Source organism: Diabrotica virgifera, chromosome 6 (assembly GCF_917563875.1).
Source record: "Diabrotica virgifera virgifera chromosome 6, PGI_DIABVI_V3a".
NCBI classification, from domain to species: Eukaryota; Metazoa; Arthropoda; class Insecta; order Coleoptera; family Chrysomelidae; genus Diabrotica; species Diabrotica virgifera.
Genome location: NC_065448.1, coordinates 29,370,086 through 29,395,756, shown reverse-complemented (window position 1 = coordinate 29,395,756; position 25,671 = coordinate 29,370,086). Strand labels below are relative to the sequence as shown.

The 25,671-nt window shown below is 34.0% G+C and overlaps 1 protein-coding gene across 1 annotated transcript in view; it reads right to left on the bottom strand.

Moving 5' to 3' along the window:
* Positions 1-25,671, bottom strand: part of LOC114335751 (voltage-gated potassium channel subunit beta-2) — a 176,367-nt gene that overhangs the window by 27,677 nt on the left and 123,019 nt on the right. Inside the window, exons 6-8 of the mRNA XM_050653927.1 lie at positions 13,124-13,336; positions 6,003-6,169; positions 5,721-5,930 (exon numbers count right to left, since the gene is read on the bottom strand). Coding sequence (XP_050509884.1) covers positions 5,721-5,930; positions 6,003-6,169; positions 13,124-13,336 — 590 coding nt within the window. The remainder of the gene's footprint in view (positions 1-5,720; positions 5,931-6,002; positions 6,170-13,123; positions 13,337-25,671) is intronic.

The window sequence follows — 25,671 nt, the reverse complement described above, 5'->3', positions numbered from 1 at the left end:
AACAAAATATATAGTAAGAAAACGATATATTAGATGACGATTTGTAGAAAGTTGGTTCGTAATCAGATTATGTAAATTAAAGCATTGCCTACTAATAGGTAACTAACTACATTATTTTTTTTTACATTTTCCAAATAGATAGGTATGAAGATAATTTTTTATTGGAATACAACTAAAACATTTAGAATTACGTACCTGCGGCTTTTCAAAACTATTTAAAAAGTCAGTATAATTATAAATTTGATTTTATTTCCTCCATATTGAACAATTATTGACAGATCATTTCAACACCCAATCAGAGCCCGTATAACGACTAATACCATACTGTCGGTGTGCGCATGCGCCCAGATTATTAAAATTTCACCCTCAATGAAATCGCGCCTAAAGAAATATAACTTCAAAAATTTCCACCCCCGAGATGGGGTGACAACCACCCCCATGGTAAAAGCGCATTTCCGCATCATATAGATTTTGATTCTTGGTCTATCTACTACTTATTTTCAAATTTTCAAGCAAATCTATCCATTCTGTAAAAACTTCAAGGTGAAAAGCTTCGGTTCCTGGCCTATTCATGGTTAAAGAACTTGCGAAATTGGTGCGGTATTGATGCAAGCATGCTATTTAGAGTGGCAGTGAATAAAATTAAGGTAGCTATGATGGTAACCAACGTCCTGAAAGGACATGGTACATAAAGAAGTTGATTCAAAAATAAAACGATTGCATACATAATTTACACTTTATTGAGACATATTTACATTTTCTTTTATCATAAATAACGATTTTTTATTATTAAGCGTTTGGCCAACTTTCTTGATATTGTGGATAATTTTGATACTTATCATCACGATCTTCATTAACTTGGCCTTCAGGACATCCCTGGTTCAATAAGGTTTGCTTATATTTCTCAACTAGTTCAACATCCCACTCACCTTCAGCATGTACATTTGGATGAGGCTCTTCCTTTTTAGGTGGACAAACTTCTTGAGCCTCAACAGTTTCGTATGCATAATTATTATAAGATTGTTCCTTTGTTAATCCTTTAAACGTATATCCTGTATCTGGGTTTCCTACTACATTATGAATTTGTTGAGGCACGTTTTGATTTTGATTTCCTCTTAATTGTGAAGGTTCAGCTGCTACGTAATTTTTATAAGGTACACTTGGAGTCCTCTGTCTCTCTACGTAGGGTCTCGCATAGTTCTGAGGAACAGGGATATGTGAAGTATGAGGTTTGGTCCAATTTTCGGCAATATACCGTTGGTCCGAAGAAGTTATCCTTGGACTAGACGGTTGTCTTCTCTCGTATGCTGAACGTGGAGCTGTTTGGTTCCGCTGCACAGTTGTTTGGTTTCGGTGAACAGTTGGATTTTTGGGAACTTTAAGAACTATAGTATCGTTAGCGTCGAAAGCCCCTTGTGGAATTATAATAGTTTTTACCTTATTTTTGCGATCTAGTTTTTCCATTTTTACGAAAAATTTGGACGGTTGATTGAAAGTTTAGCTAATTTTATTTATTTGACAATTATGCCAATGCCTACTTCTGACAAATAATTATTAGTATTTAGATAAAAGGGTAGTACGATTATGTTTATTCACTTCAAAATACGTATTATAAACAGCGACGTACTCAAATTTTTCCTAATTTAATGATTATAAAAATCATTTAAAAATTATTGTCTTATAGGAAAGGCAAAGTTTCCAACCTAATAGAAACATTAATAATATTGGAAAATATTAAAAATAACATTTAACATTTGTTGGTTGCAGCTCTGAACAAACTGTATTGAACTGCACCCATACCACTCCCTGAAATTTCGCAACCAGGAAATTCTCCTACGTCCCACATTTCTCTTTTCCGACATTTTTCCTTGGATTATGAGTCTTAGCAGAGAATACTTTTCTCCTCTCATTATGTGGCCTAGATATTCCAGTTTTTTCGTTTGTATGGTTTTTATTACTTCGCATTCCTTCCCCATCTTCAGCAAAACATCTTGATTTGTTACTCTTTCTGTCCATGGTATTTTCCACATTCTCCTGTAGCACCACATCTCGAATGCCTCAATATTTTTGATGTTTATCTTTTTCAGTGTCCAAGCTTCCATGCCGTACAGCAGAACGGAGAAAACATAGCACCTTAACATTCTCGTTCTTAAGTTTATATTTATGTCCCGGCTGCATAGGAACTTTTTCATTTTGACAAACGATTGTCTCGCTATCTCTATTCGCCTCTTGATTTCTCTTGTCTGGTCATTAGTATCAGTGAACTAAACCCCTAAATATTCTAACTCTTTCAACTGGCTGATTATTTATGGTTAAATTCACATTGGTGTATAGCTTCTTTGTTACAATCATGAATTTAATCTTTTTGATGTTCAGTTTTAGACCACACTTATTGGTATGGGTGTTTATGTTTTCCATCAAATATTACTAAAGGATTTTTAATTGAAAACTTATTGATCCATTTCCCTGGTATAATGAATATATGAATATGAATAGGTATATGAATAAAAATGATATACATTTTTATTGTCTTATACTTATTTATTTTTATATTTTATTCCTATCGGAGGTATATTTCGTATCGCGGCGTCTCCTTTCGAATATTCATCATCATCATCATCATCATCATCATCATCATCAATGGCCTTACAACTCTTCTTGCGTCTTTGCCGCGTTTACTATTGCCTTCCATGTTTGTCGGTCCTGTGCCACTAATTCCCATTGTCTCACTCCCATTTTCTTCAGATCTTCTTTGACTGCATGTTTCCACCTTTTTCTAGGCCGTCCTACAGACCTTCTTCCATTTGGACTTTCCCAGAACACATTATTTATAAGGCGATTGTCGTTACTGCGTATCACATGCCCTGCCCATCTGAGTCTATTGACCTTTATATATCTGACTAGATTTTCCTTTCCGAATAGAGACGCTAACTCGTTATTGTATCTGCGCCTCCCTCCGTATGTCACGCTGTCTCTGCAGGGGCCATATATCATTCGAAGGATTTTACGTTACCACAGCAGCAATTTATTTACTTTTGGATATTTAAAAATATATATAAAAATATATTCAGTCGATATAACATCACAGCGCCGACCAGACGCGTTCTTAGGGATAATACTTAGAAAAGACGAATTTAGACGGGTATTATATTGATTAGACGCAAATTATCTATAAATACATTTCGTTTTTGTAAGAATAAGAACACGTAAGATTTTGGTCGCAATTACACACTTTTACACTTTTACATTTCGTTAATTTAATGGTAGCAATAATTTAGTCATCTATTTTATTAATTAAAACTGTTAAACATCAAACGGACTTTTATTACGATTGTCTTTAAAGAAAACCTACATAAATATATACCTTTTATAAAGGATTTTACTGTTTTTTCTCTTGAAGCAAACGTTGAAAAGTATGAGCGACCAGAGGTAACCCGGCCGTACTCTTCTTTTAATATTAAGAACCTATGATTCCAAACCGTTTTCTAAAACTGATGCTGTTTGATTTCAATATAAATTTGCAATTATGCGAACGTCTCTGTCATCCAAGCCAATATCTCTTAGAACGTCGATCAATATAGAGTGCTTAACACGATCAAATGCCTTTTGGAAGTCAGTAAAACAACATTACATGTCTACTGATATATCACGGTATCTTTGAGCAAGCACGTTTATCCCAAACAGAGCCTCTTTCGTTCCAAACCATTACGGAAACTAATTGACTAAACTATGTCACTTAGGTATTTCTCACACTTATTATAGATATGGTCATGTATACTGAAATAAGAGATCTAGCGTATGAGAAGAGACACCTACACACCTAGAATACTGCACTAACAAAACACCAAACAATTACCAACAATACAGAGACACAAGAAATTACATCAATTCTAAGATAAGAAATATAAAAAGGGAATATTGGACACGCTTTACCAAAGAAATGGAACACGATTTGTATGGGGTGCAAAGAAAAGTTTGGAAAATACTAAAAAATAGGAAATACCCATTAACGAATATAGAAGTTTAAATAAAATAGAAGCAGAACAATGGACCGCCTATATAGAAGAGCTATATAAGGAAGATACTATAACACCTGAAGAAGAGGAAGAAATAGGAAATGAAGACGAATCCAACATAGACACAGAACTAAAAATCACAAAAGAAGAAATAAGGAATAACATACGTAAATTAAAAAACAAAAAAGCACCAGGACCCGATGGGATACCAAATGAACTCCTGAAATACGGAGGAAAAACCTTAATCGAAAACATAGAGATCCTCTTTCAAGAAATTATATGTAGCCAGCGTGTACCAGACCAGTGGAGGACGAGTATAACAATACCTATACACAACAGAGGAAACAGCAAAGACCCTAGCAACTACCGTACCATCACCTTGCTGAGCACAACTCTTAAACTCTTAACAAAAATACTTGCCAATAAAATAAATGAAGAATACACAATAAGTGAGGAACAACAAGGTTTTCGGAAAAATATATCCACAATAGATGCCATATTCATAGCCAGACAAATTGCTGGTAAAGCACTGGAATATAATACACCTGCATTTATGTGCTTTATAGATCTGACTAAGGCCTTCGATTGTATAAGATTGGAAGATGTGCTAAGATTGCTAAAGGAGAAAAATCAGCCCAGAAAGATGATAAGGATAATTAAAGACATTAATACGAAGAACAAAACCAGAATAAAAGTTGAATACTCGGGAATCAGACAAGAGGATAGCTTGAGCCCATTGATTTTTAATTTAGTCATGCACAAAATCATAGAAAACATTAAAGGTACTGGAAAAGGATATAAGATGGCGGAAAAACAAATAAAAAACCTCTGTTATGCTGACGACGCAATCTTAATCTCCGATAACGAGGATAACCTACAGCGAATGGCACAAACTTTCAATACAGTGGCGAAGAACTACAACATGAAAATACCAACAGCCCAGACAAAACCCCTGATAGTGTCAAGGGAACCCATAAGATGCAAATTAGTAATTAACAACGAACTAATTGAACAAGTCTCGGGATTCCAATATCAGGGAATCGAAATATGTAGTTATGGAGATGTTAAAGAGAGCGTCGAAAGCAAGCAAATAAAGCCAATTACGTGTCAGGATGTCTGGGGGGTGCCATCTGGAGAAACAAAGATATGAGGCTGGAAGGGAAAGTACGCATATAGAAATCATCTGTAAGACCGATCATGACGTACGCGATAGAAACAAGATGTGACACTGCAGAAACCAAGAGGATACTGAGAACATCAGAAATGAGAACGTTGAGGTCAATAACTGGGAAAACACTGAGAGACAGAATACCGAACGACAGAATAAGAGATCTCTGTAACATACAAGATATAGTACAGTGGGGAAGACAGAGACGACGAGAGTGGAATCAGCATGTGACGGGAATGGACTGCGAGAGAATAGCCCGTATAGCCAGGGATTCGAAGCCAACAGGAAAGAGACCTTTAAAAGGTGGCGAGATAGCTGGCAGTCAACATCACAGCTACGAATACAAGCTCAAAATCGGTAAGGAACAGGCCAAGAGGCCTATTATAAGAAGAAGAAGAAGAAGACGGTCATGTATTACCTTTAGAAAAATTTTCAATAAATAGCTTAACAAATTAATGGTTCTACAATCAGTGCACTAAGCTCAGACACTTTTAGTAAATCATACCTAGTATAACATAACATTGTATAATTCTTACCTGTAGGGATTGTATACTATCGTACAGTTGGTCAACGGAGCTAGCTCCTAGCAATAAGCACTGTACAGATTCATTTTTCAAGCACCACGCTATAGCCAACTGTGTCAAAGAGCAACCGAGTTTCTCAGCCAACGCATTCAGTTCCCGAATCTTCTCAGCTTGTCGTCTGGATTCATCAGGTTGAAGCCTGTCTTTCATCCAACTGTAACCCTAAAACAATAAAATAGTTCATTTTAAATATCTATCTGGACTGATAAATGAGTAAAACTTTTATATTCTTACTTCCTTGTTGGCTGCTGTGGTTTCGTCTTCGGTCCACGAAAATGAGCTATATTTATTTTTGAAACTAGCACGAGAAAATAGCTGCACGCTGCCTCCTCCTCCACTTCCACTTCCATCCTCACGACCCTGAGTGAATCCCATGGAAATAGGCGACCAAGCCATAAGACCTAAAATATTTAAAATGTACATGAAGAGTACTTATATCTACCAGATGATCTAATGTTACACCTTAGAATGGTTTTTAAAATAAATATATTATTTATTATTGTAGCAAACAGTACCTACAATTTAGTATTAATTTATTGACGAACGACGAAGTAGTTTTCAATCCTAATAGTAAATTATTAATATTGAAAATATTAAAAATATTACTAAAAGATTTTTAAATTGAAAACTTATTGGTACACTTTCCTGGTGACACCTTCAAGACTTCTACAATTTGCAAGTCAAATGGATGCTGCAGTGAAGACGAGAGGGAAGGAATTCTACACTATGCAATTCACATCCCCCGTCTGCAGCTGGTAAAGTTCCAACGGAAAAATGCACCTAGTTATTCTACGGAGTAATACGACTATAAAATAAAATAAAATAAAAATAAAAAATAATATAAAATAAAAAATAAAAAATAAAATAAAATAAAAAAATAAAAATAAAATAAAATAAAAAAATAAAAAATAAAAAAATGGTATACATTTTTATTTTATTAATTTATTGTTTCTAAATTCTAAATAGATCCTTCTTCTTCTTAACGTGCCCTATCAAGTCCCCTTGACGTTGGCGATTAACATGGCGAAACTATCTCTGTCTCGAGCTATTCTGAATAGTTGCTCTGCTTTCTTTATACCTGACCACTCCCTGATATTCTTCAACCAAGAAGCCTGTTTTCTACCAATTCCTCTGCGTCATTCGATTTTACCAATCATAATAAGTTGAAGAATATTATAGTGGTCTCCCATTACTAAGTGTCCAAAATAAGCCATATTTCTACATTTGATATTATCAAGCAGCTCGCGAGTAGCATTTGCTCTTTTAAGGACTGCCACATTTGACAGCATAGTCGTCCATAGTATTTTTAATGTACGTCTGTGCAGCCACATTTCAAAGGCCTCCAAACGATTAATGGTGGATATTTTTAATGTCCATGCTTCGAGAACGTATAAGAGGACTGACCCAATGTAACATTTAATCATACGCCTTCGAAGTTGAAGTTGCAAGTTATCATTACAGAAGAATGACCTCATTTTTAAAAATGTTGTGAGGGCTATCTCGATTCTACAATCATTAAAATAGATCCACGGTCATTAAAAAAACTTCATGAACTTGTTTCAGTGTGTAAATGTTTGCACAACTATTGCAACAAAAATTTAACGTCCGGAAAGAAATCTAAATTTAAAACAAGTTTCTATACAACAAAATACAATTACAGATATTTCCTCCTACTCTATATACGCTCCGAAATATATCAGCTTCACTTATCGTTTCAATACACGTATTCAAGAATGGTCTAGAATTTTAGATAGTTGTATTGGTTCAATATCTCTAAAATTGGTGCAAAATCCTCTAGAGTATATATTCCTTTCTTCCTCAGTCTACTTCGGATATAGCCCCGAGAGATCATATCTACTTTAACGTTCCTTATGGTTCATCTACGTTTGTGTGATTTGAAATAAGGCACAGAATGTCCCTTAAAATTTGTGTTTTTAAAATTATAATCTTTTCTTAATCCAAACGGAGTAATAAATCAAAATATTAAGGAAATTTACAGCACTGACGGCGCAAACAAAATATGTACAGGGTGTTTCATTAATAATTGTCCATATAGTAACTGCAGAAAGCTTAGCACAAAATACGAAGATTTAACCTAAAACACTTAAATAAAATGTGGTTCCTTACTGAGTTACAGGGTGTTTTATCTACAAATTTAAAAATTATTTTTGCTCAGCATTTTAAAACTATTCGACGTATCCTTTTCATACTTGGCAGGAAGTATATTTACTGTACAAACTACTAAACTATGTTAAACAAACGTTTCTGGATATTACCCGATGCGTACGACGGGGAAAGCGAATGGTTGACCCTTTCCAAATTCTACGCCACTGGCGGAATTCCTATTTAAGCTCAATTTTTGGATACTCCAATACTTTCTATGAAATTAACATACTCTTCATTCGTAACGATAAAGTCATTAGTTTTCGAGATCTTTGAAGTTAAACATGAAACGATACGGTTGTTTTGATTAAAGTATTGTGTCGCTTCATTTTTAATTTCAAATATCTCAAAAACTAATCATTTTATCGTTACGAATGAAGAGAATATTATTTATATAAAAAGTATTGGAAAAACAAAAAATTACACTAAAATAGCAATTTCGTCAGTGGCGTAGAATTTGGGAAGAAACGTATATTTATTTTAATTTAGTAGGGTGTACTGTACAGTACCTACACTTTCTGCCAAGTATGATAAGGATACCCCAAATAGTTTTAAAGTACTGGGTACGAATAATTTTTAAATTTTAATAATATGCATCATACATAAATTAATCAAAATAACTGTGCCGTTTCATATTTAACTTCAAATATCTCGAAAACTAATGACTTTATCGTTACCAATGAAGAGTATATTATTTACGTAGAAAGTATTGGAGATTATAAAAAAGGCACTAAAATAGTAATTCCTCCAGTGGCGTAGAATTTAAGCAGAGTCAACCATCCACTATCTACTGTAGTACGCCTCTACTAGTAGCTAGAAACGTTTGTTTATAATAATTTAGTAGGGTGTATAGTAATCGCACTTTCTGCTAAGTACGAAAAGGATACGTCGAATAGTTTTAAAATGCTGAGCAAAAAGAATTTTTAAATTTCTAGATAAAACACCCTGTAACTCAGTAAGGAACCATATTTTATTTAAGTGTTTTAGGTTAAATCTTCGTATTTTGTGTTAAGGTTTTTCCAGTTACTATATGGACAATTATTAATAAAACACCCTGTATATAGGGTGTGATAAAACAAGCGAGATGGTCTAATATTTGGCGCATTAAACACCGCATCGAAAAACTGAAAAAGACGTATTCAATATTTTTCAAAAATCTATCGAATAACACTAAACACGACCACTAGTAACACCCCCTAGAGCAGGGAGGGGGACAACCATGCAATCTTAAATGGAAACCCTCATTTTTATTACAGGTTTAGAGTTCTTATAAAAAATAAATAACTTTTATTGGAACATTGTTACTTGGAAATAAGCGACGGTTTAAGTTAGAAATTAAATTTATTGATATTTTGACTTTCGCTTCGGATATAGTTATCGAAATACAAAAAATTAATACATTAAACCTTTTTTTTTTTTTTTTTTTTTTTTTTATTTACAATTTGCTTCAACCACAAGGGTTATTAGCAATGAACTGTATTTACATCAAATTACAAAATTTAGGTATATTAAATTTGGTTAATGAGTCCTATAGTACGTAAAAAATTAAGAGTCTTACATGAATTACTTTCACTTAAACAATCTTTAATTGTAGTTGGTAACTGTTGATGTTGCCGTTCTATAACGTAGAGGGGACAGTCTATTATTATATGTTGCACTGTTAGTTCACTATCACACACATAACACATCGGAGGTGCTTCCTTCTTTAATAAAAAGTCGTGGGTGATCTTCGTATGACCAAGTCGCAATCTGGACATGAGCACTTGGTCTCTTCTCTTTGTAGGATGTTTCGACGGTGATATACTTTGTTTGATTGTTCTTAATGTAGAGTTTGATTCGTTCCAATTTGTTTGCCATTTTGTCATGATCTTGTTTTTAAAATATTGCTTTAGATCAGTATGAACGCAAGTAGTTATGATGTCTGTTAAGGGATTCTCACTCGCATTTTTTGCTAATGTGTCAGCTTTATCATTTCCACTTATCTCGCAATGTGATGGTACCCAGAGGAACTGAACTAATCTTTGATTTTGTTGGCATATCAAGAGTTCCGCCTTAATTAAGAGGAGGATAGGATGTTTGGGGTATACCCGCCTCAAGGCCGTTAATGCACTTAGGGAATCGCTAATGATTATTGAGAATTTGATGTCATGTGTGTTAACAAACTTTAATGACTGGAGGATAGCAAAGAGTTCAGCTGAGAATATGGAGGTTTGGGGAGGGAGCTGGTAGGAACTGTTATAGTTATCTGTTGTGAAAGCCGCTCCTACTCCATTTGCAGATCTGGATGCATCGGTATAAATATGGATGTGATCATTAAAACCATTTAATATCTCTAATAATCTCTGATTGAAGATTTTTGCTGGTGTGTCACCTTTCTTGAATGCAGATAGGTTTGTATTACAAGCAGGGAGAGCAATTGTCCATGGTAATATGTGTTGGCTGACTTTAAAAGTATTGTAAGTGTGTGGAATTATTGTGTCTAAGCTCTGTAACGTTGCTCTCACTCGATGATACATTAAACCTTGAATTGAATAAATTAAATTATACAAATTGATAGATGGCACTATAATCCGAAAAAATATTCATCGTGATACGAATCATCATCATCATTCCTCAATCTCTTGCATCCACTGTTGTATATAGGTCTCCTCCATATTTTTCCATTGTTCTCTATCTTGTTCAATATCCCATTGTTTTTCTCGTGATACGAATACTCTAATAAAATTATGGAAGTGGTTAATATCTCTAGAAATAAGTACACTTCCAAATGAAAAAAACCAAAAAACTCTTTTTTGTTTTGGATGTTGTGTAGAATCAGCATCTGCAATAAAAATGGGAATTCCTATTTACAATTTTAAAGCTGACCCCTGCCCCACCCTCAGAAAGTGAACCCTGTCGTGTTTGGTGCCATTCGATAGAATTTAAAAAAATATTAAACACTTTTTTATTGTCCATTTAGAATTCTATTTCTTGAGATATTGAACCGTTTCAAGGGCATCTATCAACAATTAAAAAAAATTTCTTTATAAAAGTAACTTATTTTTTATAAACAATATAAGCTATTCAACAACGTTAGGCCATAACGTACTATGACGATGTAAAGAATATTAACGCTTTCTCTTTTTATTGATTATAAAATACTTTAACTCTATTATATTTAGAATGTATGTATTAATTTTTAATACAATAACAGAAAAATTAAATATACTTTTCCTTTGTATTTCAGTTAGATATTATAAATTTATATATTTATTTTTAATATAAATAGGTATATCAGAAAAGAAAAGTTGTTTTTCTTTTTTTTTTTAACAGAACCAGGTCGTGTTAAAGAAATATAAAGAAGTATAAGTAAGTTTTATCGACATGGAAAAAGCATTTGATTCAACCGAATGGAAAACTATATGGGAGAGCTTGAAAAAGAAAGAAGTAAACGAAGACCTGATACATGGAACGAAAAAGATGTATATGAAAACAATACAATAAGAACACAAAATATACAATCGAAACCATTTGAAACAACGCAAGGAGTTAAACAAGGAGGTAGTTTAAGCCCAATACTTTTTATAAATGTAATAAGTAGATGAAATAGTGAAAGAATGTAAAAAAATCCTTAAAAAGTACTGTATGGGATGGAATATAAGGCAAATGATAAATGCAAAGATATGTGTATTTGCAGATGACATATTATTATTCGCCGAAACAGCAGGAATACTGAAGCACAATTTAGAAAAATGGAACTCAGTGGCAAAAAATACAACCTATATGTAACTAAACAGAAGACACAGATAATGAAAATAACAAGGAAAAAAGTCACGGATGACCTAATCGTATTGAATATAGATCAACAAAAAATAAAGCAAACAACCTTATAAAAATACCTAGAAACTGTACTCCATCTCCATAACGGAAGAATAATCGGGGACGATCTCAATAACAGACTAGAAAGTACAGGAAAACTATTCCAGGATCTAAATAGAGGACTATATATATACAAGCTATACGCTCCCGAAGAAGCTGAAGCTGTTTTAACTTGAACATCCTTTTTGTGGGGGATCATCCCATTCTGAGTTTGGTTTTACAGTTGCTGGTGTGACTTCGCTGTTTCCACTACCTTTCTCCATTCTTCTCTCTCTTTTATTTTCCTTCCTATATTTCTAATTTCCATACTTCTTAAGTCTTCTTCCACTTGTTGTCTCCATCTAAGTTTAGGCCTGCCTCTGGTTCTTGTACCTGGTGGTATCCATTCGGTTATAACTCTTAACGGATTGTTCTTCTCTCTTCTCATTATGTGTCCATACCATCTAATTCTCTGTGCTTTTATTGCTCTAACTATGTTCTCTTCACCCATCCATTCTTGTATTTCGTAGTACATCCATTGTCTTGCCTCCTCTTCGTTTTCCCTCTTTGGTCCCAGAATTTTTCTTATAATTTTTCTCTCAAAAATTTTCAGCTACTCTTCTTCTCAAATAGAGGATTACCCCACAATAAATATCAAGGAAAACGAAGATCACAATATATAGGCCAACACTGACATATATAGCAGAAAACTGGATCTTAAACAGAAGACACCAGAGTAGGATACAAGCACGAGAGATAAAATAACTCAGAAGAACGATAAGGAAAGAGAGACAGACAGTATCAAAAATGAAGAAATAAGAAACAACTTAAAATCAAATCGCTACATGACACATAACAATAAAGGAGAAAATATTGCATGGTTCGATCATTTAACACGAATGGACAGTAACAAGCAACTGAAAAGAGTATGGGAAGCTAATCCAATAGGGAAAAACAAAAGAGGTAGACCAATAAAAGAGTGGAACAGCGACATCGCAGAGATATTACAAAAGAGATTATAGCAGAGATATATTATAACATAAAGGCAAATATTGGAAAGAAGCAACACAAATGGCGAAAAACAAGAAAAAATGGAGAAAATTCATCAAAGGCTAAAAGCACCTCCCTCGACATCTGACGGTAGATGAGAAAAGGTTATGTATGGATGAACTTAACACATAATTTTTGTTACTATGAGTCAAAACCTAGAAAACCACTTCTACTCTAAGGAAAGAAAAATAAGTGGAAGAGTGTAGAGAACAAGTTTAAACGAACAAATTAGCAAATTCCTATGATTGTAATCTGTAACATTATTTTTTAAATATAGCTTAATAATTGAAAAAACCTTAACTTACCTACTCCTATTTTGTTGTATAATTCAGGCATATACAACTCGGTCTTTTCCCTACAAAACATGTGGTATTCCGTCTGTTCTACGATCGGCGTCACGCAGTTGAACTGCCTGCAGTTGGTGTACGCTTCCATTATTTCGACGGGAGACCATCGAGCTGTTCCCCAGTACATAACCCATCCCTGGCATATGACGTAATGCATTGCTCGTACAACCTCTGAAAAACAAAAAGGAACATAGTTAAAAAACGTAGAGCTTTGCTAGATTAATGTGTCTGTTGGATTTAAATAGTCAATGAACAGCCGTAGCTTAGCGGCAAGATACTGGCTTCCTAAGTCAGGGCGCACGATTTCGAATCTCGGCAATAAAAATATTTTTATTTCTAAAAAGATACGAGCTGTTCACCGTGCTTCTCAAACATCAATACGAACGTTTAGAGCAGCAGTCTGTAAGTCCGAAAAGCTATGATGATTGCCGATCTCGATACATACATTAATGGATCTGACGTACTTCGATCCACTATTCCCGTACCTTTGGTATATAAATATAAATATAAATACAAAGTACAGCATTAATCTCATAACAATACACTCAATTGGAACATCGACATCCAAAACACCTTAAATAAGGTCATGATTTTGCATAAAAAGTAATTCGTGAATAATTTCATGCATGTGCAAAGATATAATGGAAGAACTATATAGTCCATGTGGTGAGACCGCTCCCGTCTGGAAAAATTTCTGATTCGGTTTCTTTGTGGATTCCTATTCAAAAATGTCCCCTTTAAACAAATCTGAAGGGTGCTGGGCGGAATTTTTGGGCAGAAATTGTTTAAACAATTTTTTTAAACAAATACAAAAGATCACGTTTTTTGCTCCGAAACATATATTTTTAAGTTTTGTGAGTAATTCTAAACAAGAAAGGTATCTTGTAAATTTTCTCAAAAATTGTTAGTTTTCGAGTTATAGGCGATTCAAAATCTGAAAAATGCTAAAATACGCATTTCCAGGCCTAAAACTCATATTTAAATTAGTATTTTTGGGGTTGCCAGATACTTAAATTGAAGTTTAGACATTCAGCTTCAAGATTCTGAAGAGTGATTGCGTCTAACCTTAATTTATACCGTTGTTTTTAATTGTTAAATATGCGTGTTTATCCGATATTTTTCCGGTGCGGCGAGCTCTATTTCAAAAATCTCCTATTTTCCTCCGAAAAATATTTTTTCTAGTTTCTTTGGAATATTCTAAATAAAATAAGTTTCTTAACATTTTTCTCAAAAGTTAACAGTTTTAAAGTTATAAGCAATTTAAAATCCAAAAATGCGTTTTTTGGCATTTTTCGGATTTTAAATTGCTTATAACTTTAAAACTATTATTTTTTGAGAAAAATGTCAAGAAACTTATTTTATTTAGAATATTTCAAAGAATCTAGAAAAAATATTTTTCGGAGGAAAACAGGAGATTTTTGAAATAGAGCTCGCCGCACCGGCAAAAAAATCGGGTAAACACGCATATTTAACAATTAAAAAACAACGGTATAAATTAAGGTTAGACGCAACCACTCTTCAGAATCTTGAAGCTGAATGTTTAATCTTTAATTTAAGTATCTGGTAACCTCAAAAATACTAATTTAAATATGAGTTTTTAGGCCTCGAAAATGCGTATTTTCGCATTTTTCAGATTTTAAATCGTCTATAACTCGAAAACTATCAATTTTTAAGAAAAATTACAAGTTTTTTCTTGTTTAAAATGACCCAAAAAACCTAAAAATATATGTTACAGAGCAAAAAACGTAATCTTTTTTTATTTGTTTAAAAAAATTGTTTAAACAATTTCTGCCCAAAAATTCCGCCCGGCACCCTTCATATTTGTTTAAAGGGGACATTTTTGAATAGGAATCCACAAAGAAACCGAATCAGAAATTTTTTCAGACGGGAGCGGTCTCACCACATGAACTATAAGGAATAGAGCTAAACTCCTTGAAGCGCTATCTGGAAGGTTTGGAAGCACATCAAGCAAAACTTTCCTACACACCTACAAAACATACATAAGGCCCATTGTCGACTACAGAGCTGGTCTCTATGCCTCACTCAACCACAGACACAATAACACCATCCTTGGTTGTGAGAGTAAAATCCTTAGAAAGTGCCACAGGAGGCACTGGGTTATCCGTCGGTGTTAGTACACCCATTTGCAAAAATTCCCCCCATAAAAGAAAGAATCCGTTCTCTCAGTAACAAATATGTAACACGAACGATTAATGGTACAAATGTTAGAGCTCAGAACGTTCTAAAAATCCCTTGCAGGATTTCTAAAACCAAAGTTCCATTCCATCCAGCCAATCTTCTACAAGTGGACAGAAACGAACTTCCTGACGAGTATTATGAAATTCTAGAACAAATTCCCCTAATATATCACAGATAACATAAGCTGCATCCACACACGCTGAGTCCAAGAGCCGTTCCCGATTAGTGGCAGCTTGGCGTCCTCGCTGGTTTGGGCAAGTTCATGGCAAAAGTTCTTCTCCTTCAACTTCTACAGCTTCTGCGCTAAAATAACAACAATACCACCTTCTAAGACCCCCGCTTCACTAGCAGTTTTGCTTCTCCACTTACATTATTTTAATGTCCACAGGTTCACCTACTCAATATCGTCCTTACACTCCTGAAAGGGAGTTTCCAGTACCCTGAAGAGGCTTAAGCCTAAACGGGGTGTTAAATTTTCACATGTTAAAAATATTATTATATTTTTTACTGTGTTTAATCTCTTATTAAAACCCTTAACTTTAAATAAAACTCCAGTCAGCCCTGTTCAATAGTACCAATTTATCCCTCCTATTTCTTACCCTCTCTCCTCATCCCTTACAGACAGACAATATACTTGGATTCGCGACAGGAGAAATCCTTCGTTCTTCTCGTACACCCGCCAAAGCGTGAACCTCTCTCTCTCATAAGCTATTCGACAGTCAACAAGCACCACTCACACGTGAGGGTGCAATCTCTTCGCCACGATCTTTCGACGTATACAGTCGGTACCGCTCATCTTTTGTTGACGGTCCAGCCTTTCTTTTGGGCTGTTTCGTTTCGAACAATAGCAATACGTGCACGAACAGTAATTCGGGAGTGACGCCATACACGATTTCTCAACAGTCAAATCGCGAGGCATGCACGTCGTACGGAAACAGTCATCTCGTATGTGACCGGCTTTAGTGTTCCGGACAAGATTTCACAACTTGGTAAGACTTTATGATACATATGAATACTGTCTGTATAAAACCTTTTTACTCCCCCTTGAACCAGTAAACTAGCAATCCCTAACTACAGTCCACACCCTCTGAAAGTATATTCATACTCTCACATATGTACATATTTCGTACACGGGGATAAAAGAACGTGTGTTCGTTCGTTCGTTCATTAATCTCAACACGTATTTTTAAATTCAATTTTTTATGAAATGTAAAAATTGTATATATTGAATATCTAGGAAAATCCGTCCACGGCCAAGTTATTGTTCCACTGTATTTTTCAATAAATTTTAAATGAAAATAAAAGAAATTTGAAAACGCTGGCTGCTGGCTAATGTGCGTATGAAAGAATTATTTTCTTTCTATGAGTATACCACCACGCCAGAGTTAAATTTTGATAAAACACGCTGATATATACATTTCTCTTTTATCACATTATTTTTATCGTTTTTGTTTTGTTACGACCACTAAGTGCCCTAACCACGTTCATATATTATTCGCTAATGTTTTTCCACCCCATAAACTTAAAATGCTGTACGTGCAAAGCAAACTCCACGAGCAAAAGTGTCTTCTTCGTGAGAATAAAAGATACCAATCAATACATTCCTTTTTTTATTTGTCTATTACGGAAAAGGGAAGTAAAATAATTTTCAAGATATTATCTTTTATTTATTTACAAATCTCAACAAGTCTTGAAGGCCTAGAGCTAAAAATACAATTAATATACCTAATACAATAATATAATATTGATATACTACAAAACTTCTATCAAGCAGGCCCGCCGAGAGCGGGGTACAGCCGGTACATTTTACCGGGGCCCGGCGATGTAAGGGGCCCGGCGTCGACCAGACAAAGAAATTTTTCCCGTTTTTTTTGCTTCTCACTTTATGTGCATAATGCGTTTAATTAACAACCGTCTAAGAGCTTTACCTCTATTTTGAAATATATTTTATTGTTTTATTTTAAAAACGGCGCAAAAAGCTTGCCACATTTTTTGATGATTTGCCTGGGCCTAGTAGTGACACGACTGATAATTTTAAGCCCGACTAAATATTTCGCTACGAAATATTTAATATTGTCATAGATAGTTTAAGCAATAATAATTAAGCAATTTAACCCTCTGAAGAGGAAAGATCATTTTAGTTGTCTTTCTCGCATTAAAAATGTTATGAGATCTACAATAAAATAGGATCCGTTAACTCTCTTGGCAACTTGATGCATTGATAATGATTTGGTAAAAGCATGCGATTTTTTGAAAAATATAGAAATCTTTGCCAATCATATAACTCGAAAAGCGCCTGTATTATAAAAGTTTTCCCTATTAATATAATCAAAATTTAATAAAATTTATATTTAAAATGTTTGTTTTTATTTATTATTAATAATTTTAATCTCTATATAAACAAAACAATTTTTGTTAAACTAAACTCTTCACTTGTTACCAGGTCCCGATCATCCCTCTCGGCGGCCCTGCTATCAAGTGAGGTAGCTTCTTGTCAAATCATGCCCCTTGCCTTCTAAATTGACTTACTATTCTCCTCGATTTATCCCTGTTTGTTGCTCTTTCTTAACAACCAATAATTCCCTCATTTCTAACATCTTCCCGTAAGCTGTCAAACTATCTTTGCCTAGGTCTTCCTTTCCTTCTTTTCGTGATTGGACCCCGTTTTAGAATCATCTTTGGCCTCCTCTTACTTTCCGTTCTCATCAAGTGTCCCGTCAATCTTACTCTTTGTGCCTTTATGATGCGACTGATGCTTGGTTCGTTATACAGTTCCTCTAGCTCCCTGTTTGTTCGTTCGTACCCAACCTTCCACTTCCACCATGCTCTGAGCATTTTCCTTTCCTATCAGTGAAGGCCATTGATGCTGGTTGTTGAAGACTGATCCGGTCGTTTTAACTCGGTTATTACTGATTATTGTTTCCAATATTAAGTTAAAAATCGCCGTGGATAACGGATCTCCTTATTGTTCGTCCGCTATAACTTTTCCCATGCGTCACGATTAATTTTCAAACAAATTAAGTCAAAAATAAAGTAAAACGAACGTCGATGTGTACTTTTGTATACTTTTGTAACTATATACTATGGATACGAAGAAGAAGAACAATGCGGGTTTAGAGCTGGAAGGTCCTGTACGGATAATGTATTTTCGTTAAAACAAATCATCGAAAAAATATTAGAACGGAATAGGCCAATACACCTAGTTTTTATAGATTTGCAAAAAGCATATGACAACATACCGATACCGAAACTATGGGAAGTATTGCAAAACTCCAACATTAACTTTACTCTCATAAAAGCTGTCCAAAATTTATACAGTGACATGAAATCTGCAGTAAAATTAGGAAACAAAATAACAGATTTGTTTACAGTCAACAAAGGTCTACGACAAGGATGTTGCATATCACCGAGTCTGTTTAAGATTTATGTCGCCAAAGCCCTTACAATATGGAAACGAAAATGCAGTGGGATGGGCATCCAAATCGACGACAACACCTGCATGTACACCCTTCAGTTTGCAGACGATCAGGTAATATGTGCAAACGATAAAGAAGATTTGGAATATATGACTCGCAAATTGAAGGAAGAATACGAAAAATGGGGATTGCAGATGGATGTAGGAAAAACACAATATTTATGCCTAGGTGAGGATTCAACTGATATTATATTGGACAATAATCAGAAAATAACTAGCTGTGATAAATATAAGTATTTGGGCATTAATTTCAACAAGGAAGGTACTGACGATGCAGAAAATAAGAGCAGAATAAATAAAGCAAGAACGATAATTAAATCTTTGAACGGAGTTTTGTGGAGTACGGAGATAGGGAAACAAAGAAAAATGCGAATATACAACACCATGATTAAGAGCACATTGGTATACGGATCCGAAACATGGAGAATAAAGGAACACCAAAAACGAAAAATAGAAGCTACTGAGATGGACGCCCTAAGAAGAGCAAGTAGAACATCGAGATTGGACCGGGTTAGAAATGAGGAAGTAAAGCGAAGAATGAATTTACAGGAAACGGTTGAAGAATGCATTGAGAAGAAACAATTAACGTGGTACGGACATGTTCAGAGAATGGGGGAGGAAAGACTGCCAAAGAAAATTATGAAATGGATACCTATAGAAAACAGAAAAAGAGGAAGGCCAAGAACGACATGGATACAGGGAGTAAGATGATCAATGAGTGAACGAGGATTAGAAGATGAAAACTGCAATGATAGAAGATATTGGCAACAAGGCATCGGACAACGTCGGAGGACGTTTTGAACCCGAATTTATATATATAACTATATACTACATATATCGGCGTACGTTTCACTTTCTGTTTTGACTTAATTTGTTTGAAAATGAATCGTGACGCACGGGAAAAGTTGTAGCACTAAGACTTCTGTTTACTTCAAATTCATTCGAGCAGAATCCTTTTCATAGCCTTCAAACTTACCGTCAAAGCCGTCATTCTTACTAACCTAATCAATTTTGCGAGTATGCCCAAGGAGCTCAGTGCTTCATATATTTTATTCCTTCTTATCCTATCATTCTTCTTCTTCTTTTAGCCAATTTCTATCCCACTTTGGACATAGGCCTTCCCCAAATCTTTCCATTTCCGTCTGTCCTTGGCTGCGTTTTTCCAGTTAGTTCCTGCAGCTTTTACAATATCGTCGTTCCATCGCATCTGAGGTCTTCCTCTTCCTCTTCTTCCTGTCCACGGTCTCCAGTTTTGTATTTCAGCATTCCATCTTTTATCTTCCTGTCTCGCATTGTGGCCCGTAAATCTCCTAGTCCATTCTTTCACGGTTTTTGCTCTAAATTTTAAAGAACCGCTTGGATTGACATGAAATTTAGCATACATATAGCTTACATGTCAAAGAAAAAAGTGATATTGTGCCGATGTGTGCTTTTGCCATGGGGGTGACTTTCACCCCCTCTTGGGGGTGAAAAAATATATGTCCAAAATAAGTCCGGAAATGGGTAAACTGACTAATTTTAAGTAACTTTTGTTCTATAGAGCTTTTTCGCCAAGTCAACACTTTTCGAGTTATTTGCGAGTGAATATGTTAATTTTTCAACAAAATAACCACATATTTAGACGGTTTTTTGCAAATAACTCAAAAAGTAAGTATTTTGTCGAAAAAAAAGAACGTTCTTACCAAAAATATAGCCTATAAAAAAGTAAAAAAATGGTGTACGCGTTAGGTCTCTGGATCTCGTAGAACCAGAGTTATAGCCAATGAAAAATAGATTCATACTCACTAACTCACTAAATTTCAAATAGAATATTTCGACGTGAAATATCCAAAAAATTAAGCACTTTTTGGGGAAACCCATTATAACTTTTTTAAAGTGTTTAAAAAAAGCTTTATTTCTACTTTTACAAAAAGTTTCTAGCATTAAATTTAAGCAAGTTACGCTCAAAATAAAGTTTGTCCCTTTTGTTTTTACAAAAAAAAAAAAAAAAAAATCGAGAAGACCACCCCCTAATTAGCAACTTAAATGAAATTAATCGTTGCCGCTCCATAAATTATTTTACTTATGTTGTGTTTATATGATCTGTAAGTTTCATCGATTCAAACAAAGTGCTTATTTTTGAAAAAAATTGGTTTCAAAATAAAATTTTTAAAAATTTAAATTTTGAAAAATATGCTTTTTTTTAACTTACAAATTATTAGAGATACCAAAAATCTCGAAAAACAAAAAAAGTCAGATTTGTTTTTCTGAATATCATGTATTTTTTTTGTTTTTCTGTTAGACAAAAATTGATTAAGATTCGGTGTTTCTAAATTTGCATACATTCGTGATCAGTGACTCGTTCAACCCCTTTTAACTAGAGCCCTTTCAATAATAAAGACTTTGAACCGATGAAACTTACAGATCATATAAACAATATATACAAGAGTCAAGAAACTTGTGAAGTCGTAACGATTAAGTTCATTTAAAATACAAATTGGGGGGTGATTTTCTCGATTTTTTTACCAAAACCAAAAGGGACTAACTTTATTTTGAGCGTAACTTGTTTAATTTTGATGCTAGAAATTTTTTTTATAAAACAAAAGTGAAGCTTTTTTAAACACTTTAAATAAGTTGTAATGAGTTTTCCCCGAAATGTGCTTCATTTTTGGTTATTTCACGTTATAGTATTCCATTTGGAATTTAACGAATATGAACCTATTTTTCATTAGCTATAACTCTGCTTCTACTAGGTGTAGAGACGTGATATATACACCATTTTTTTTTTAAATTTTTTACAGGCTATATTTTTGCTAAGATTGTTTTTTCGACAAAATTCTTACTATTTGAGTTATTTGCGAAAAACCGTCTAAAAGCGTGGTTATTTGGCTGAAAAAATGAACATATTCACTGCCAAATAACTCGAAAAGTATTGACTCAGTGAAAAAACTCTATAGAACAAAAGTTACTTAAAATTAGCCAGTTTATCCATTTCCTGACTTTCTTTGGACGAATATTTTTTCACCCCCAAAAGGGGTTTTCACCCCCAAAACGGGGTGAAAACCACCCCCAGGGCAAAAGCACATATCGGCACAATATCACCTTTTTTCTTTGACTTGTTAGCTATGTGTATGCCAAATTTCATGTCAATCCAAGCGGTTCCTTAAAATTTAGAGGTTTTGCAATATTTTACCGTTAAAGAACGGACTATCCATTTTAACCCTGTTATATGTTCAGTTACATTTTTTACTTTTGTTTTTTTTCTTCTCCATTTGTTTGATTTTCTGTCTTGTAGTTTTATTCCCATCATGGATCTTCCCATTTTTCTCTGAGTTATTTCAATTTTGTTTATGTTGGCCTTTGTTAATGTCCATGTTTCTGAGCCATACGTCAGAACAGGAAGGATGCACTGGTTAAATACACGGGTTTTTAGGTACTGTTGTATCTTTGTGCTTTTTAGTATCCATCTTAACTTTCCAAATGCTGCCCACGTCAATCGGATTCTTCTCTGTACTTCAATTGTTTGGTTCTCTTTATTACCTTTGATTATTTGACCCAGGTATATATATTCGTCAACAACCTCAATATTGACATTATTTATATTTACATTTATTCTGTCGTTTGTATTTGTCATGATTTTGGTTTTACTCATAATCATGTTCATATCATGTTCATTTTATATCATGTTCATATTATGTTCATTTTTTTCCTATCTTCTCCGATGCGTGTGCTAGTTGAGTCAGTATTGTGGCTAGTTCTTCTTGATTGGTTGTGATAAGGACAACATCATCGCAATATCTGAGGTGATTGAGAATTGAGATTATTTCCGTCTATGTTGATACCCATTCCAGTTCTTTAAAGACGTCTTCCAGAGCTAAGGTGAAGAGTTTTGGGGATACTATCCTATCATACGCTTGTTTAAAATCTAGGAACAACGCATGAAGGGATACCTTATGTTCATAGAAGGTAGTTTGGATTTCTTTTAGTGTAAAAATCTGATCTATCACTGATATATTAACTCTAAAACCGGCCTGATATTCATCTAGTTTATCTTCAGCAAATCTGTTGAGTCTCTCTCTTAGCATCATGGGCAATACCTTGTAACAAGTATACAACAGAGCAACACCTCTGTAATTTTCACATGCCAATATATCTCTCTGTTTGTATATTAGGTATCATAGCGCTTTGGTCTAATCTTTGGGCATATTTTCCTATTCCCATATCCTCTTGATAAGGCTATACATCATTTTTTGTAGTTTGTCCCCTCCATTATTTAGCATTTCTGCAGCTATTTCGTCTTCTCCTCTTCTTTTGTTGTTTGTGAGCTCATTGATTAAAATTTTAATCTCTCCTTCACTAGGCAGTTTTATATTATTATGCCATCATCCTCTATAAAGAAATTTTCATTATCATCTGTATATAAACTTGAAACCGCTGTACGTGCAAAATAAATTCCACGAAGAAAATTGTCTTCTCCGTGAGAATAAAAGATACCAATCAATACATTCCTTTTTTTTTATTTGTCTATTACGGAAAAGGGAAGTAAAATAATTTTCCAGATATTATCTTTTATACTAGAGAGCAAATAAAATAAAGAGCACAATAAGATAAGGTACCGATTTGGCTTTATTTTTATATCGGAATGAAATTTCTCGATGTCGGTTCACTTGAACCGAAATAAAGGAATTCTCATTAAATAAAACCTATATCTAAGGAGATAAACAAACAAAAATTGAAAAGTAATTACAGTTTAAAAGTTAATTAATTCAAAAAGGTTCTGAAATTGTTTTCTTGTGGTATGTTTCTAGAATACTATTGAATGAGAGAAAATAGAAACCACTATGTGTCTTAAAACACTTGTTCTATTTGTTTTTTCGAGCACCTATTTTTCTAATTCTACATCTTTTTCTTCAGTCCTTGTTTGTCCACTGCTGGACATAGGATTCCCCCTTTTGTTTCCATTGATATCTAATCTTACCGAGATGTGGGCCATAGAACAAGCTATTAATAATTGTAGAATAAATTCGAGATATAGGCAACTAATGCCTGGTTGCACCAACAGATCTTAAGCTTAAGACGTGCTTTAAGTTCAGCTTACGAAACCTACACATTGCACCATTGATTCTTAGATTAGTTTTCAGCTTACCACATAGATTGCCTCTTATATTTCGTCTTAGCTATGGTGCAACGTAAGTGAGACTAAGACGGCCCTATTTATAAGCTGAGCTGGGCTAAGCTATAGCTTAAGATTGAATTGAAGTGTCTCGTTGTTTCTTCGAATGTTTCACCGACGTTAGTACTGCAGTGTCGTCTGCAAATATGGCCAGTTTCATATTGTTTATCTGCAAAGTTGGTTTTTGGATATAGATCGCTGTACGTTCAGTACGTTGACTTAAACGTTGTGAGTGGATCCTATCAAGAAACTTGATTGAATTAAGCATGCTAGTTTTATCGACTAATGTTTAAAAAGAAGCTTTTTAACTGTTACATAATTTTTTATTTATTATTAGTATTTTTCTTCTGGTGTCATATACTTGAATGGAATATGTCCTTGTATATAAAGAAGTAAGACAGAGAAAGATAAATTTTTATTAGTGTACACAAAATTTTAGTTTATAAAACCTATACAAAAATATTGTATCTTAGTAATAAAATGACGAAAGGATACAATAAACGCTAAACCAAACTGAGATATATTTCATATTATATTTATTGATGTGATATTACATCATTAATTATTAGACCGGGCAGTATCGTCGCCCCCGCTAGCGAAATTATTCCGATTCGATTTTTTTGCACAAACTTACTCAAAAACAGGTCCTTATAACATATCCACAGGGTGCCAGGCGGTGCCGTGGTCTAAAAATTGTTTAAACAATTTTTTTTAAACAAATTCACAAAAATAATTTTTTTATTTCGAATAAAATTTTTTAGATAAATTGGCTTATTCAGAGCAAAAAATGTCTCGTATCATTTTTTTCTAAAATTGATTGTTGTCGAGTTATATGCGATTAAAAATTTGAAAAATGCGAAAATGGCCATTTTCAAGGCTTAATAACTCGATTAAACATTATTATTATGAAATTCAAAAAGTCACCAAATCAAGTTTTAAATCCCTTCTTCAAGGTCCTGAAGAGATTTTTGTCATTATTTTATTAGAAAGTTGTTATTTTTAATTATTAACAATTAGCGCTATATCCAGGATTTATGGTCGCCCCCGTTAATGAAATTATTCCGATTCCATTTTTTTGCAGAAACTTACTCAAAACGAGGTCCTTAAAACATATCCACAGGGTGTCGGGCGGTGACGAGGTCAAAAAATTGTTTAAACAATTTTTTTTTAAACAAATTCACAAAAATAATTTTTTCACTTCGAACAATTTTTTTTTATATAATTTGGGACATTCTGAGCAAACAATGTCTCTTGTGATTTTTTTTCTAAAATTGATTGTTGTCGAATTATACGCGATTTATAATTTGAAAAATGCGAAAATGGCCATATAACTCGACAACAATCAATTTTAGAGAAAAATCACAAGAGACCTTTTTTGCTCAGAATAACCCAAATTATCTAAAAAAAATCGTTCGCAATAAAAAAAATATTCTTGTGCATTTGTTTAAAAAAAATTGTTTAAACAATTTTTCGACCACGGCACCGCCCGGCACCCTGTGGATAAGTTATAAGGACCTCGTTTTGAGTAAGTTTCTGCAAAAAAATGGAATCGGAATAATTTCACTAACGGGGGCGACGATGCATCCTGGATTATAGCGCTAATTGTTAATAATTAAAAATAACAGCTTTCTAATAAAATAATGACAAAAATCTCTTCAGGACCTTGAAAAAAGGATTTGA